Consider the following 17,815-nt stretch of genomic DNA (forward strand, 5'->3'; position numbering starts at 1 on the left):
TAAGGTAACAGGAAAGTTTATTAGCAAAGAATTATGGCAGAGAAAGAAAGAACAAGGCATAGGCATTCCAAGGGAAGATGGCAATTCAGTCCATTTTAGCCAACTTGGATTGTCTTCCAGGTTAAAGAGCTTGACCTTGAGTTTAATAGGGAGACTTGGAGTCCTTGAAGACCACTGATAGGTGACGAGACTCACCTATAAGTATCCTATAAGTTCATAATGCTAAAGATTTAGTACTTTTCCTTATTTTATCATTCTTTTGCCCTTCATACTTCCTCATTCTTTTTTTGTAGCCACTGGTTCGCATGTCCTCCTTGTCAGGTTTCAGTTTATCATCTTATCCTGTCACCTGCAAGTTCTCCAATTGCCTGCTTTTCTACTAACAAATACCTATACTGTGACTTCAAAGGGCACAAGGTACATACTTCTTAAAAGTAAACAAGTAAATTCACAACTTTACACATACATTCTCAAAAAAAATTAACTGTCAATGTTGTGTTTTTGTTTCTAGCTGCATGTAAGCAAGCTACCCATGACCACTCAAGAAATACTAAGCAAAATAAGAGGTTGTCACTGAACAGCTGTTCTACTTTAACCACCCTGACATGTAGAGATGCTCTGTAAAACGGCCCCAGTGCATACACTTTTAGAACACTGAGGGAGAATGGTCTTTCTCTCTAACAGTGGCCTGCATCGGGGTCTGCCACTCTTACTTGGCTGGGCTCTAAGTAAAAAGCAGGACATCAGAGGCGTATCCTGGGGGCCAAATTGTAAGGGACCCACTTCAACAGCTGCATCAACAGCAGCAGGTGAAACCTTATTGAACCTCAATTTCATTTACTGCTAGTAATAATTCCAGACCAGCATCTGATAAGCTAGAAGAGTATTTGCTAATGAGTTTAAGCAACACCCAAGCACTTCAATAGTTTCCAAGCATGGCAACATCAGTTTTGTCTAACTTTGGGTGAGACAAAATGAAAGTTTTACCTATCTAGTTAATTGTTTCATTTATATATCTAATGAATTCTACATCTTGCTCCTGTCCTGTTTTGTTGTTGTTGTTGTTGGGGTTGTTTGTTTTTTTAAAGCAAAACCAAGAAACAGATTTCCTAAGACCATTGGGAAAATAGCCTTTTCCCTCTTCAAGAGAACAAGGGTCTCCGTGGCAGACTGCCTGTGAGGGAACCAGCCACAGCAACAGTGAACATGTGGGGAAGGTGGGTTGGTTTCCCCCTCACCTGCCAGAGAAGCTGTACCACTGCCTGGCAAGACTTGCTGAGGAGACCTTACGTGGTGTGCTGGGCATTCCTAGTGAGTCTTAGTATGTGTGCCTAACCCTGAGCAAAATTCAAAGTATTTTAAGAGATTTTCTTTAAACTCTGTAAACTATATAGGCATGTATCTGTAACATCTTTATCAATCATACCAAGTTTAACATAATGCAGTTGGAAGTTAACTCCTGGCCCTTCAGAGAATTGCTTACACAATTAGAAGAGCTGAAGGAACAGCCTTTAGTCCAACATCTGGAACAATTCTCAGAACACCATAGCAGAACTGGCTGTTTAGGAGACACTGGCTCTGCTGACAATCGGGAAGATGCTGCCTGATCTCTGGTGCCACAACCACATTACCTCAGCCATGATCCCACATCCCAGGACCTCTGTTACTGCTATTCCAGACAAATCAAAACATCCCATAATTGCTAGTAGAAACAATTGATCTCCATTTCACTTGGCCCTCCTAATTTCAAGCAAGAACATCTGCACGGAAGAAGCTCTCACATTTGGCATTCAAGCTGAAATGGATTCTGGGAAATGTAAACTTCAGTCTTTTCTGATCCCATCATCGAGAGCCCACTTATGTGCTCACAGATGTGTCAAGAGATTAACTCCTCAGCCTTCTCAGTAACCAAAAGGCTAAGCAGACAAAATTCATTTGGCCAGTAACCTACTTACCTAGGGCTGCCTAGAGGATAGCTCAAGCATGATGGACTGTATTGTCCGCCTTGGTCCCTCTGGAAAATGAGTATGCGAAGAACCTAGGCTTTCCTGCTTTTCTGTGCTGTTAGGTGAAGTCCAGTGCATGTACAGACACCTGTACAGCTACATACGCAGCCTGCTGCTGGTGAATCACTGAGAATCAAGGACAAAGGGTCCTCTAGCTACTAGATCAACTTAGCAAAGTATAAACAGGTGACTCTGAAAATACCAGTTCCCCATAGGATCTGCTCCAGCAGGAGCCCCAAATCTGTCCTAAGTAAAGTTCTAGTTGTTTAGAGATGCCCAAGGCACTATCATAACAATACATACACACTCATAAATTAAGAGTGTCATCTAGAAATGCTTGATACTTAAAAATTCTAGGCATGTGTAAAAAACCACTACCACATTCTGTTAGTGACAGAAAAAGAGCTGTTAGGTTATGAAACTTTTGAAGTTTGACTGATACATAAAAGTTTCAAATTGTTTTAGCAGCTACTTTTGTGAGCAAAGTTTCTGTCAATGGGAACTACCAAGAATTTGAAGAACTTACCTAATGGTCTTGATCTAAAATTGCATGTACTCATGTTAGCAGACTACATATTGTCTAGAAAGCCAGATGAAGCATCTCACCAATTCTGAAAATAAAATTATTTAAAAATTTCACCCAAAGGCAATATTCATTTAGCATCTTCCTTATTAGTTCGGGTTTGACTGGTTTATTTCTTCTTATACAATGAACATATTTTTTCCTACCCACCTGAAAAGGAAACTCCAAATCCTCTGCAGTGAGCTAAGGAAACCATTTTGTCTAGGTGAGCCTTTCATGGGAAGGGGAAAAAAAAAATGAAAAGAAAGGAACCTTTCAGTTATTGGACATGTTGTCTTGATTGTGGTGAGGTCTCCAGAGGTACGGTGTTTATATGTCAAAACCTACCCAACTGTGCATCTTTATTATATGCCATTTGTTGTATGCCAATTACACTTAAAGCTTCATTTAAAAAAAAAAATGAAGGAAAAAAATCCATTCCAGAAAGGTTGCATTAATTTACACTTTGCCAGCAGCCTATGTAAATGCTTGCCTCACTTATCAGTACTATAATTCTTTAAGAAAAACAACTACTAATTTTAAAGGTAAAAATACTGTTCTTTAAAAGTGCATGTCTTTAAGAGTACACTAAAATTTTTCATGGTAATCAGCCCACTTTTCTTTCATTGCCACAAAACAATGAAGAATGGTAATATTAGTAAGGCTAGTAAGAGAGGAATGTCTTTTATGTGCCATATTAATCAGTTCAAACTCAAGAAAATTACTATTCTAAATGGCAGCTTTAAGTATCTAAGTTTATCCAGTCCTTCCACTAAGAATCATAACTAGCTACTGGAAAGAAACTGATATACTTAACATTAAATAATGAACCTTAGTTTCATTAATAATGGAATATTTTCATCTCCTTAGGAAACTTATAAAGGTTAAATCACTTGGCCAAGTACACAAAACTAAATGACACCCAATTTGGAACTAGTATCCAGCACCCTGGGGACATGACCTACTCCAGCAGACAATGAAAAGAATGGAATGATTGAATTTGAACTTTCTTCCACATAAAACTAGGAGGGTACACCAAATGACCACTGGACTCCTTCCAGTTCTAACCTTTTCTAAATGCAGTTGAGTGAGTAGATGAAAGTTGACTGCTGCCGTTATACTGTTGTAATTGTTTTTATTACCAGACTGGGAAATCCTTGACTATTCATTTTTTTGGCCAGTCCTGAGGCTTGAACGCAGGGCCTGGGCGCTGTCCCTGAGCATTTCATACTCAAGGCTAGCACTCTCACTTGAGACACAGCTCCATTTCCAGCTTATTGGTAGTTAATTTAAAGTAAGAGTCTCACGGACTTTCCTGCCCAGGCTGGACTGAACCTTGATTCTCATATCTCAGCCTCTTGAGAAGCTAGGATTACAGGAGTGAGCAACTGGTGCCCAACAAGAATCCATATTTTTATGCATTGAAACTGATGAAAAAAGTAAAATTTGCACCTCATAAATTTGTTAAACATTTAGAGTGGAGATTATTAGTGGTTAGAAAAATGACCTTTCTAAAAATTTTTCAGCATATTCTAAAATGCTAATAACATCACTTCTATTCCTTTTTTATGCTGGTACTAGGGCTTAAACTCAGGGTCTAAGTTCTATCCCTTAGCTATTTTGTGCAAAATTGGTACTGTATCTACCACTTACGCCATAACTCCACTTCCACATTTTCTATTCTTAAAATAATTTTTGTCAGGCAATAGTGGTGATTCATTCCTGTAACTCCAGCTACTCAGGAGGCTGAGATCTGAGGATCACCATTCAAAGCCAGCCCCAGGAAAGAAAGTCTATGAAACTCATCTCTCATAAGCCAGCATAAAGCCAGAAATAGCATTGTAGTTCAAGTGGTAGAACAGTAGACTTGAGCAGAAAAGTTCAAGGGACAGCACTCAGGCCCTGAGTTCAAGCCTCTGGACTGGCACAAAAACTACAAAATAAATAAATACATAAATTCTTTTGACAGAGAAATAAATTAATGTTCTGTTATCATGAGCTGCCATGTTAATTTCACTGATTTCAGTCTTTATTAAAGTTAATTTTTACTGGATATATGTGTCTCCTGATATGAAAATACTGACTTTTAATATGTACTTTGCAAATTTACATCAGTGGTGGGTAGGGCTTCAACTGAATAGATTTTAGTCTTCAAAAGCATAGATGCATCTTCCATCTTTAGTTTTTCCATCAACCAATTATTAACCTAACCAGAGAAAAAGAAAAATAGTTTGTGAAATAACTTTTAAAAGCTGTAACTTCAACCATATTAAAGTCAACAGCTTTTTAAGAATAAATTAAATTACAATTACTCATATTTTCAAAACCTAATAAGACTATATGAATTGACTATAGAATTAAGAAGCACTCTAACAGTGAACATTATAAAAACTTTAAAAACTGTCTAAATGGTATAAAAATTACTTTGTTGGAAAGATCTTTTTACTATACAATACCACTAGTTGTACACTAGGAGAAGGGGGTCATTTCAATCTTAGTAATCTACATATGACCCATCTCTGGATTCTAATGTACATTAATGGAAGACCTGAGTGTTTACACTTCAGATTATGCATAAGACCAAGTGAACAGCAGGAAGATTGGTCACAACATTACCATAGATATAAATGTATTTATATGATTCTTTTTATGGGTAGAGATATTTAGGAGTAGAAGATGCTGTTCAAGGAAAGCTGTGGTGCTTGAGATCAAAGGGAGCCATAAGAGGAAGACCATCTTCTTCTGAGTATTCAAGTGGTCTGCACCCTGCATCAGCCTCATTCTGGCTCAGGAAAACAAACATTAACACCTTTTTTTCCAGGTTCAAGATTGTGTGGAAACTGAAATGGTTTAATATAACTTCAATTAAATAGGAAAAAGTATTATTTACATTCTTCCTTATCAAAGATGGATTAAAGTTGTCCATTAACAACATTCGTAAAATTCCCCAATATCTGAGAGTAATCTGCTGAGCAGAGCCAAGTCATATACTGGCAATGTTCCTTTTCAAAGGAAACCAGAAATAAAGTATTTGTTCCAATAAAGCTGACAATTCCCCTAGAGTGTTAATAACCAAATTCAATCATGGTATTCCCAGTAAGTACTGGAATGTACATCAGTAATGAAAGAATACTTCATTTGCATTTTTTTCTTACCAAGATTACATGAAAACCCATTACATTCAAATGCCGCATTTTCATAGCAAGAAAACCTCTCGGGTGGCTTAAATCCAAACAATAAAGGGATTTAGGAACACAGAGCACAGCTACCCTGAAAATAAACATACACAACACAAGAACAATTAGGGAGATGAGCATTTACAATCTTGCTACATATCTGTTCTTTGGAGATTCCCAAGTTGAGCTTTTTTGAAAAGCCCCTGTTTTAGTCCTTCTTTTCTTTCTGTTACTTGGGTCTCTATACATATCATACTACTTGCAAACAAAATCTTGAATACTTTATACAGTTATCCTTCAGCCATTGTTGAGAATGCCTATATTTGTGAGGAGGAAAATTTGCAGACAGGAAAGCACCCATTTTAAAGTTGCTTTGGTTGTGCAAATCTCTGACCTGGATACAATTACTCTTTAGAAGCTGAATGGGGAATACTAACGATGGTAAATACATTGCAGATATTGTAAAGAACAACATTTAAAAACTTAAGAGAAAGTCGACTAGAAAAACTAACATCTGTAACAACAATGTAAAGAATGTTATATGTTTTCTCATGTGTGAATTTTGGAAATAAGTTGATTGGGAAGAAAAATGGAAAAGGAATTTATAAAGATACTATATCCTCATTGTCTTCTACACACTAGATTTTATAAGAGAAATTATATGACTATATTATATATATATTAAATGCTTAAGTTCTTCACTTGTCAGTTCTTTCTACTGAGAACTATGATAGCTCTTACTATGTCAGAGAGTTCTTAGTATGCCAAGAAAGAAAAAGAACAAAATCTTTGGGCAGGGAAGGCTCAGTGGTAGAGTGCTTGCCTTGCATGCATGAGGCCCTGGGTTCGATTCCTTGGCACTATATAAGCAAAAAAAGCCGGAAATGGTGCTGTGGCTCAAGTGGTAGAGTGCTAGCCCTGAGCTGAAGAGCTGAGGGATAGTGCCTAGAGTTCAGGCCCCACGACCGACCAAAAAAAAAACAAAAACAAAAAACAAAAACGTCAGCAAGTTCAGCAAGGAAGTCTTTTTTGAGGACAGATGGGTAGGAAATAAAACATGTGAAAACAGTGGCCAAAGAAAGAGCCAGAAAGATTCACAAAGAGTAAGTCACAAAACTTTATGCAAACAGAAAGGTGAAGATAAAGATTTATTTTATATCTCTAGGTCATATTTGTTTACTGCCCAAGAGGGTAAAGGAATATAAATTCCTTTAGACAAGGTCTTAGGCTGACTCATCTAAGACCCAAAAAGCCTCTCCACAAAGGCTGACTGAAGAGGGGGTATGCAATGACTCATGACCTAACTCCTCAAGGTATGGTACAGTGCTTCTCCACAGGTTCTGATGAGTCAAGGACTCCATTTATGATTAATGTCAATACTCTCTGCCCTCGTATAATACAATTTAACTGAAGTGCTAAGGTTCTGCTGGTCCCCAACAGCTTATACCGGCAATCTTAGCTACACAGGAGGTTGATATCTGAGCATGGTAGTTAAAAGCCAGCCATGGCAGGGAAGTTTATGAGACTCTTATCTCCAGTTAACCACCAAAAAGCCAGAAGTAGAAGTGTGGCTCAAATAGTAGAGCACTAGCCTTGAGTGGAAAAGCTAAAGGATAGTACCCAGGCCCTGAGTTCAAGCCCTAGGACCAGAAAAAAAAAAAAAAAAGAAAGAAAGAAAAAGCTAAGGTTTCTCTACTTTTGAAAGGTCTTGGAGTAAGGAAGTAAAGCAAACTATATGTTGGATATTAGATATTGTGTGTGTGTGCGTGCGTGCATGCGTGCGTGCGTGCGTGCGTGTGTGTGTGTGTGTGTGTGTGTGTGTGTGTGTGTGTGTGTGTGTGTGTGTGTGTGTGTGTGTTGGCATAATGCTTAAACTCTAGGCCTTATGATCTCAATCTGCTTGCTTTCTGATAGCTGGCATTTTTCTACTTGAACTATGCCTCTAGGACAGTATTTTGTTGGCTAATTAGAGATGGAATCTAGCATACTTTTTTGTCTCAGCTGGCTTCAAACCTCCAGGTCTTATCCTCCTGAATAACTAGGATTACAAGTTGGAGCCTCCAGTGACCAGCTGGTATTTGTTTGTCTGTAGAAGTCTCAAATCTTTGTGTCTTTAAAATATTACCTTGTTTGAAGTTTAAGCATTGATAGCTTCAACTATGTTAGCATTGTTTTATGACCAGTTTAGCTTCAAAATCTAGCTTTTTGAAAATGTCTATTTCAATAAGCAACACAATTCCAGTTTTGTATTCAACTGTAATAAACACATTTACACTGGATACCAGTGGCTCACGCCTATGATCCTAACTACTCAGGATACTGAGATCTGATGATCGTGGTACAAAACTAGCCTAGGCAGAAAAGTCCCCATGAAACTCTTATCTCCAATTAACCACTGGAAAACCAGAAGTGATGCTGTGGTTCAAAGTGGTAGAATGCTAGCCTTGAGTGAAAGATGAAAGAGTTCAGGGACAGTGCCCAGGCCCTGAGTTCAAGCTCCATGACCAACAAAACAAAACAAACAAAAGGAAAACAATTTAAAAAAACACATTTACATAAAACAGTAGATTTTGAGTGAAAAATCTTTGGTTTGTTGAAAGCTCTATACAAACACATTGGTATTATTACTGCTATCTGATATGAAGTCTTTCAGATTTCAGATTTAATTTCAGAAAGCCAAGAAAGTATTATGTAAGCAACCTTTGTATATTTGTAGAAGTAACGTCAGCCTCTGAAAATGAAAATGCTTGGCTCCGGTTGGCATCCATTCTGATTTCAAAATCTGAAAGAAAAAAATTGAAATGAAATTTTCAAACATCATGATTTTCTATATCAAAATGTCTAAATCTACTATTAGTAATGATAATGGCAGTTGCCAAAAAAAAAAAAAAAATACTGAGAGCTTACTAGTTGGCAAACACTAGTCTGTGGATTTTTACTTGATTCTTTTTTTTTTGGGGGGGGGGGGGCGGTCCGGTCATGGGGCCTGAACTCTGGGCCTGGGTGCTGTCCCTCAGCTCTTCAGCTCAAGGCTAACACTCTACCACTTGAGCCACTTCTGGCTTTTTTCTTTTTGCTTATGTGGTGCTGAGGAATCGAACCCAGGGCCTCATGCATGCAAGGCAAGCACTCTACCACTGAGCCATCTTCCCAGCCCCCGTCTGTGGATTTTTACTCAGATTAGTTATCAGTTATTAGTCTCAAAGTATTATTGCCATTTTCGAGATAAGGAAATTAAGGTGTATTTGTGTCTAAAATCAGATCACTGGTCATTTGTAAAGGAAGAATACAAACCTTGGCAATCCAGGTCCAAGGAAAAACCACATGGTACTAAGCTGCTACAATGAACTTTTTTTTTTTTGTCAGTCATGGGGCTTGAACTTTGGGCCTGAGCACTGTCCCTCAGCTCTTCAGCTCAAGGTTAGCGCTCTACCATTTGAGCTACTGCTGAACTTCTTTTTTAAGGGAAATAAATAAAATAAGGAAGTCCCATACCAATGTGATAGTTATGTGGCAACTGGACATTTCTTGCAAAGTATCCTTCACCTCCCAGAATGCTACTTAGCACCTGGGCAACCTTTGCATGTGTCAGCGATGGTGATGGTGGCGGTGGTGGCAGTGGTAGGTCTATGGCATTTTGATAAGCAACATCGTCAAGTTTCAGACAAGTATCTAAAATATGAAGCCTAAGAACATTTTTCTCTGGATCACCTAAAAAATAACACAATGGTGGAACAAAGGGTTAACAAAGTCAGCAGTGATATTCACTAGACACTATGTTGAAAATGAACTATACAACTTCACAGGGAAAGGGGTTGGGAGGAAGAAAATTCATGAGGGAAGAGGTGACAATGTCCAAAAAGAAATGTACTCAATACCTGACATGTAACTGTAACTCCTTGGAACATCACCTATACAATAATTTTTTAATGGATGCTCTATCTTCAAAATAATATTAATATATCTATATCTGTAAGTGTCTCTTTCTTATGATGAGAACTCTCCTGGGGTCTCTGTAGGTTGGTTGGTTTGAAGCACTGACTTTACCTTCACCACTCTTCCCCCAGTAACATCTGTTCTGCAGACTCCAGTGTCTTATTTTAGTCATTACTATGCACTGCCATCCTACCTGATGTCAGCAGTTCATCGATGATTTCTTTTTGGAGAAGTTGATTAATAGGAGCCAAGGGGAAATAATTCATCATACAAAATGAACACATGGCATTCAGTAGGTTTTCAGAAGAAATATGGTGTAGACAACCAGTCAGAGCACTGGACATACCTTCTAGGAACCTTTTGGGAATAATAAGAAAAATCAGATTTCAAACATAAATACAAAAACAAGGTCATGGAGGAGCTAGGTAGGTGTAATAGAACTAATGTCTTCAAGGAATCCCAAGAAAAGAGATAAGAAAACCAGGTCTATAAATAAGTTTCTACATATAAATCAGGATAAATTGCTAGTATCTAATAAGTACATATCCAATTAATGATGGCCTATTGCTATATCTTGCACTAAAAGTTATTTAGTAATTTTACTTGTTTAAGTCTTACTAAAACTATGGGACATTATTACTATTCCAATAAGAAAATGAGTAAACAGGCCCAGAGAAGTTGAGTAAATTAGTCTATGAATTAGTAGTGTTTGGGTAAGCAAGCTCTGAAGCAAGGAATGACAGGGACAGTATTGCCAATCTCCAGAGCCCTGACTTATAGGTTCACTGTCTTAAGCTCACTATGTAGATCAAGTTGGCCTCAAACTTGTGATCCTCCTACCCTAGCCTCAAAGTGCTAGGATTACAGGTATACACTAACTTCCACATCCAGTTTTAGAGACTTTTAATAATTATAAAAGATTTTCTATAAAGCCAGCACTCTTGCTGAAATTGTATCATCTATTAAAATTCTGTAGCTATCAAAATTCTGAGTTAAGTTTAATATCGATGGCTCATGTCTATAATCCTACCTACTAAAGAGGTTGAGACCTGGAGGATCAGTTTGAAGTTAGTCTGGGCAGATAAGTCCAAAAGACTCTATCTCTGAAACAGTCTGGGATTAGCTGTGATTTGGAGGAAAAAAAAAGATCAAGAAGTTAAAAAAAAACAACTAAGAAAAAAGGTGATGGGTTAAGTAGATAAATGTTTTCCTCTGCAGATAGCAAGCCACAGACAATATTATGGATTTTACATGCCCTCTCCCTGCTATAGGCAATCAGCTTCTGGACATACATGTTCCTATCACATCCATCTCTTCCAGTCAACTCTCTTTCCAAATGCTTGGAGTTAGCCTATTTTTTCAACCTTGTCACTCTTGCTTATAATGTTGTCCTTACTCTTTCCTTCATAAAGCATCATCTGGTACCTGCCATTTACTGCTTCCCTCTGGAAGAACAAGATATGGCGTCTAAATCGAACTAGAAAAGAAGGAGCACAAACTTCTTTTTCATAGTCATCAGAGTACCAAACTCAGACAACAGTATATGTGGACATTCAGGATGACTGATTAACTGCTATCTCCCACTGTCCCTGTTCCTCTACACAGAGACATGGAATGGGAGACTAAGAGGTAGATAGACTTTTCTAATCACAGTATGACTGACATTTAGAACTGGATAATTCCTTTTTGTGAGGGGTGTTAGCAGAACTTCTGGCCTCCACCTAGTAGATAGCAGCACACAAGGCTTAGCCTTTGTATGTCCTCCAGTTGTGGCAATAAAACAGCACTGCCAAATGTCCCATTGGGAGACAAAATCACTCTGGTTGAGAACCTCTAGGTCCAATAAAAGCAGAACAGACAGATAAAAGGATAATATTCATAATCCTCCACTCCTGTACTATTTAATTCTGCTATTAATATTTTACTAAATACCCCAACTCTTGTTGCTTCTTTTGGGTATGATGATTTCACTGGATCCAGTTACCACTTGAGCTGCTTAGAATCCATAATCTCCCTCACCCCTGAGCACTTATTTGCTAACCCCATACGCTCTAAGAGACAATTTCTGGAGTTTTCATTACCACCAGCTTGCTAGTAATTGTCTAAAAAGTGCAGAGGTCAATGAGAGAAAGAAAACCAGGTCAGAGCAAGGATAAATTTAGGAGATATTTTTCAACCTTTATTAAATGCCCATTTTTTGTCAATTCCTGTGCTAAGTTCAAGGAACCTGGTTTTGATTCCAGAGAGCTTACTAAATGAAGAATAGAGACACATGAATTGACACAATTATGTGGCCAAGTATCCACCAGATTTTAGGATACACTGGCACTGACAGAGACACCAGAGAAAGCTAAGGAAACTGTTTCAGTGGTGGGCACAGTAGGCAGGTGCTTTGTAGGCAGCCTAGCCCGACTTCATTGATGAACTGAACCTCAGAGGTACACAAATAGATAGCTTTAGAATCTGGATCTAGAGGAAAGACTATAGGACAGTTGAAGCCAGTTATTTTGTGTCAAAAAAGACAACCTGAAAATCTTGTCACTAACACCCTCTGAATGTTTTTTCCTCTAAGACCTCTTTAACCCATGCTATTTCCTTTTTTCAATCTAACAACTACTTTGTGACAGACATTGTTTTCATAGTCTGGCATAGGTAATTCATTTAATCCTCAAAATGACTCAAGGCAAATTTATCCCCATTTTAATAGTGAACAACCCTTTGCATAGATAAATAACTTGTCAAGCATGTAGTATGTAATAAAGGCAGGGCTGGAATTCAAACCTAGAAAAACTATCTTTAGAAGCTGTGATTTTAATCCACCTAAAATAATACTCTTCTTTCTGGTTTTTAATAAACCCTGACAAAAAAAAAAGATGTTTTATCTAGTTAAAGATAAAAAGAACAGAAAGTAGTTTGGAACAAAATGAATAGTCACTAAGAGTGACATTAATAAGACAAATAGAAAGACCAGCTCTTTTAGTTCTACAGAAACACTGATTTGATGAAAACCTACAGACCAAATAGGACTTCATGAGGAGTCCAGAATCAAGATAAAAAAAGGTCATAGTAATCCAAATATGCGCAAAATCAAAAACAGCTGCATAGGAAGATAAAAGGAGAACTTTACCTATGTCAAGCCCTCCCTCAAACTGTCAGCACTCAACACTAACAGACACTCTTGGCCTATGACTTTTCTCTTGGAGGGAAAGAGTAGAGGATGCACACAGCATTCCAGTCTTTCACTGAGACTAAGGAATTGGTTTCGGCTTCACCTCACATGAGGTACTGATGGACCCAGCATAGATCAGACGGCTAGGCAGTTTTAGGAAAGTACTTTCTGCAACTAGTGCAGACACTAAAGATGAAGAGACAGAGTCATGGGTATCACCCCAAGAAGCAGGGAAGTGCAGTGGAATACACCTTTAACATCATAACTATCTGAGATGCCCATTTCTTGGACCTCTCATATCTTGCCTCCTATCTCCATGCCAACACAACTAGCACAGTTCAGATGCTTAGGAAAAGTTAAAAAGAAAGAAAAAGAGCTTGGTGGCTTATAGTGGACAGAGTAGCTCTGTGGCTGGGAGATGAGCAGAACTCCAGAAAGAAGGAAGGAATCTGGTGCATCTCCAATGTCCCAGCCTACAGTTCCGAGGACAGACACCAGAGGGAGCAAGAGCTTATGGGCTCCTGAAATAAATGAAATTTCCAAATCCTAATTAGGAATCCAGCCAGGTGCTAATGGTTCATGCCTGTAATCCTAACTACTCAGGAGGCTGAGATCTGAGGATTATGGTCCAAAGTCAGGCTGGGCAGGAAAGCCTATTAGAACTCTTATCTCCAATTAACCCCCCCCCCCAAAAAAAAGCTGTAAATGGAGCTGTGGTTCAAGTGCTAGCAAAAGTTCAGAGACAGCACTCAGACCCTGAGTTCAAGCTCCAGGACCTGCACCTCTACCCAAAAAAAAAAAAGAAAAAAAATTGCAAGCACAATCAGAGAAGACATATCCACAGAAAGGTCTGAAAGGGCCTTGTATTTTCTGACTTGACTGAGGGTCTTTCCTTGTCAAAGCCAGTCCATAAAAGTAGGGCGAGGCAGTTGTTCCTTTAAATGTGCAGACAACAGTGCAAAAAACTACTTAAACACAATCAAGACCACATAATACAATTAAAGGAATAACTATCAAATAGCTGACCCCAAACGAATGAAAACTTAATTGTCTCACAAAGAATATAAAATAACTATCTTAAAGAAACAGTGAGTTTCAGGACATACACAAATAAATCCAATCAGGAAACAGATGACAAAAGCTAGACTATCAATAGATCATGTTAATTTTTTTAAAACAACTTAACATTTCAAGAAAAATAAAAACTATACAATTATCCTTTCAGCCCATAATGGAATGAAACTAGAAAGCAAAAGCAAAGCTGGTAATTTCACAAAAATGTGAAAATTATAGAACACTGTACATGGGAGTGAGGGGATGGAACACACATGCATGTGTATGTGTAAGGCCTGGGTTCTGTCCCTGACTGGGTGCTATCCCTGAGATTTTTTTTGCTCAAGGCTAGCACTCTACCACTTGAGCCACAGCTCCACTTCTGGCTTTTTGGTAGTTAATTGGAGATAAGTCTCACTGACTTTTCTGCCTGGGCTGGGTTTGAACCAAGATCCTCAGACCTCAGCCTCTTGAGTGGCTAGAATTACAAGCATGAGCCATAGGTGCCTGGCAGAACAGCTAATGGGCCAAAGAAGTCAAAGTGGAAAATATCTCAGCAAAACCACAACATATCAAAAATTATGGGATCACAAAGAAATAATCTAAAATTGTACTTGTGGAAATTATTAAGCCCAAACTTAGCAGAATGAAAAAGATCATAAAGATTAGCACAGAAATAAATGAAATAGAGGAAGTGGTGCTGTGGCACAAGCGGTAGAGTGCTCGCCTTGAGCTGAAGAGCGCAGGGACAGCGCCCAAGCCCAGAGTTCAAGCTCCATGACTGACCAAAATAAAAGAAAATACAGAAATAAATGAAATAGAGAATAGGAAAAAAATTAACAAAATTAAGACATGGCTTTTTGAAGAGATCAACAAAATTGTCAAACTCTATCTAGACTACCAACGAACTGTGAAATCACATTTATAATAGCAGCAAAAAGAATAAAACACAGAATAAATCTAATCAAGGATGTGAAAACTAGCCCACAAATGTTTGCATTCTTTTCTATTTTTCATTAGTGTTGTCTTAATTCTTTCATTAGTGTTTTGCTGTTTTCAGTATATAGTAAAATGTCTATATTATACAGCATGATCTACAAAGTAGACACACAAATAGTTTACAGGAATATGTTAAAATGCTCATTACCAATAATCATAAGGAAAATGCCAATCAAACCCATAAAAATATGAGATATAACTTGCACAGGTTATAATGGCTACTATTTTTTTTAAAAGGATTAGGAAGAAGACATTAGAATGGGGAAACAAGATGGGGGAAGGAGGAGGGAATGTAGTTGTGGAGGTGGAAGATAAGGGATGGTAGGGGAAAAACAAAGGAGGAGGCAACAATCCTTGACAAGAAATGTACTCATTACCTTGCTCATGTGATTGTAACTCCTCTGTACAGTATTTTCACAACAAAAAACTTATTAAAAAAAAGAATGGGGAAATAAAAGTGTCTGTGTACTGTTGGTAGAAATATAAATTAGTATAGCTACTAAGGAAAGCTATAAGGATTTCTCAAAAAATTTAAAAGGAGACAATTCTACACCTAGAAATATTTATAAGCATGATCTCCTAAAGATATCCATAGTTCCATGTTCATTGCAGCATTATTCACAAAGTCAGGATATAACCTAAATGTCCTCAATGACCTAAATGTCCATCATTCTAAACAGATAAATATTTTTAAAGAGGGGAAGCCAGATATAGTGGTGCACATCTATAATCTCAGCAGTGAGAAGGTTGAAGAAGGTTGAGTCTGAGGTAATCTTTTTTTTGGGAGGGTCCGGTCGTGGGCCTGAACTCTGGGCCTGGGAGCTGTCCCTCAGCTCTTCAGCTCAAGGCTAGCACTCTACCACTTGAGCCACAGTGCCACTTCTGGCCTTTTTTTTTTTCTGCTTATGTGGTGCTGAGGAATCGAACCCAGGGCCTCATGCATGCAAGGCAAGCGCTCTACCTCTGAGCCACCTTCCCAGCCCTGAGGTAATCTTGAACTACAGACTAAGTTCAAAGCTGACCTGGGTTACATAGTGAAATTCAACAGAATATTATTAATCCTTCAAAAAGAGCTATATGCTAGAAAATAGATAAACATGGAGGACATGATGCTAAGTAATGAACAAATCACAGAAGAACAAATACTACATAATCTCAAACTCAGAACTAGGACAATGGTTGGAATGGGGTAGGGAGTTAATAATCCATTGACATTTAAAAATTTATAGAAGAGTAGATATCATTTAATAAAAGGGAAACTAATACTAAATTAAAGATACATTTCTTAACTTTGCAACAAATTAAAAAAATAAACTACAAACTTAGTAGCTAATGAGATAAGATAGGAAAGTGAATACTGAATGAACATACATTGAGAATTTTTTTGAGAAAGACAAAGAACAGTGAAAGTAAAATTCTATTTAATTTCATAAATGACTGAAAAATACTGTCTAGTTTCTTCACATGGATGATAACTACGGGTACATTCAGTTGTTATAACTTGTTACGCTCATAATTTATAAATAATTTTATGTTATGTAATAATCAAGTAAAAGAGAAAGTACATACTCTTTGTGCTGGCCTTTGTCGATGTGATTAAGAGAAGAATACACAAACAGAACAGATATAATACTTTTCATGTGCAGAGATTCAGGTTTCTCTACAACTTTCTTCATAAACAAGTCCATCAATTCAATGGGTCGAAAGTGAAGGTTTTCAAATAAAACAAGGAGAAGAAGGACCTTAAAAAGAGGAAAATGTCTTAGTTATAATAAACTGCTAACAATCTTTATATCTGAAAAACATTAACAGTAATACCACTGTCCTGAGTGATAAAATACTTCCTAAAAGGGAAAAAATATCTCCCTAGCGCCAGTGGCTCTTATCTGTAATCCTAGTTACTCAGGAGTCTGAGAGCTAAGGATCATGATTCAAAGTCAGCCAGGAAAGAAAAGACCATGAGATTCTTATCTACACCAAAAACAGGAAGTGCAGCTGTGGCTTAAGTGGGAGAGTGCTAGTCTTGAACACAAAATCTAAGCCCTAAATTCAAGCGCTATGACCAGCAACAACAACAAAAAAAGGAACAGAAATTCTTGAATCATATTAAGTTAATAAGTAATCTTTTTGTAGCTGAGAACCAGAACAATACAATGGTTTCCATACTTCTATTTCATTTAAAACTAAATTCTTTCCTACATGCTTTTCATACTACAGATCTTAAAATTACTTTTAAATGTACCTTTAAATGAGGTTTCCCAAAGAGACTAACACAATCTCAAATAGCTCCCACTTCCAACTCCAGATACTCCCTAGATTCTAAGGTAACTGAAAAACTTCTAGATTTTATAATAATTTCTAAAACTGAAAATGGTTGAAGTATCATGGTAAAAATAAGTTTTCCAGGACACCTCCAACCTTCCTCTAGGGTCTTTACCACAATAATTCTTTTCCCAAGGTTAATGTAAAATTTTTAAATACTGAGTTAATAAAATCAATATTCACTTTACTCTCTAAACAGACCCAAACATTTGCCACAGTCATCACCTACTTCATTATAAAGAGAAAAATTCTGATCCATGTTTCTATTAAACATTATTCCTAAAAGCTTTTTCACAGAATGAAAAAGGAAATGATCATAAATAATAACATTTTATGAATAACAACATTTTATTCATCAACAATCAAATCTGTCACACTACCTATCTTTATTTTTAAAAATCTAGGAAGGAAAAGAAACACACAATGATAAATACTCATGTACAATATAGTCTTCCAAAAACCAAAGAGAGCAAACTTCAGACAATATAATTTTTGTTTCAGATACAAAGACAATTAAAACACTAAATAGTATATTAATAAATAACCCCAGAAAGGAATAATGAATAATTTTTCAAGTCAGATTAGTATTGGA

The 17,815-nt window shown here is 37.3% G+C and overlaps 1 protein-coding gene across 4 annotated transcripts in view; it reads right to left on the minus strand.

The window, feature by feature from the left end:
• The window catches only part of Fastkd2 (FAST kinase domains 2), a 24,621-nt gene continuing 6,806 nt past the window's right edge, over positions 1–17,815 (minus strand). For 3 of the 4 annotated variants that reach the window (XM_070018549.1, XM_070018565.1, XM_070018576.1), the window contains exons 7-12: positions 16,471–16,643; positions 9,874–10,037; positions 9,240–9,455; positions 8,445–8,526; positions 5,724–5,838; positions 1–4,774 (exon numbers count right to left, since the gene is read on the minus strand). In XM_070018549.1, coding sequence (XP_069874650.1) covers positions 4,655–4,774; positions 5,724–5,838; positions 8,445–8,526; positions 9,240–9,455; positions 9,874–10,037; positions 16,471–16,643 — 870 coding nt within the window. In that variant the 3' untranslated portion in view covers positions 1–4,654. The remainder of the gene's footprint in view (positions 4,775–5,723; positions 5,839–8,444; positions 8,527–9,239; positions 9,456–9,873; positions 10,038–16,470; positions 16,644–17,815) is intronic. The other variant, XR_011371145.1, reaches the window with a different exon arrangement.

The sequence above is a fragment of the Dipodomys merriami genome, unplaced genomic scaffold, assembly GCF_024711535.1.
Source record: "Dipodomys merriami isolate MVZ:Mamm:240054 unplaced genomic scaffold, mDipMer1.0.p SCAF_1, whole genome shotgun sequence".
Classification (NCBI taxonomy): Eukaryota; Metazoa; Chordata; class Mammalia; order Rodentia; family Heteromyidae; genus Dipodomys; species Dipodomys merriami.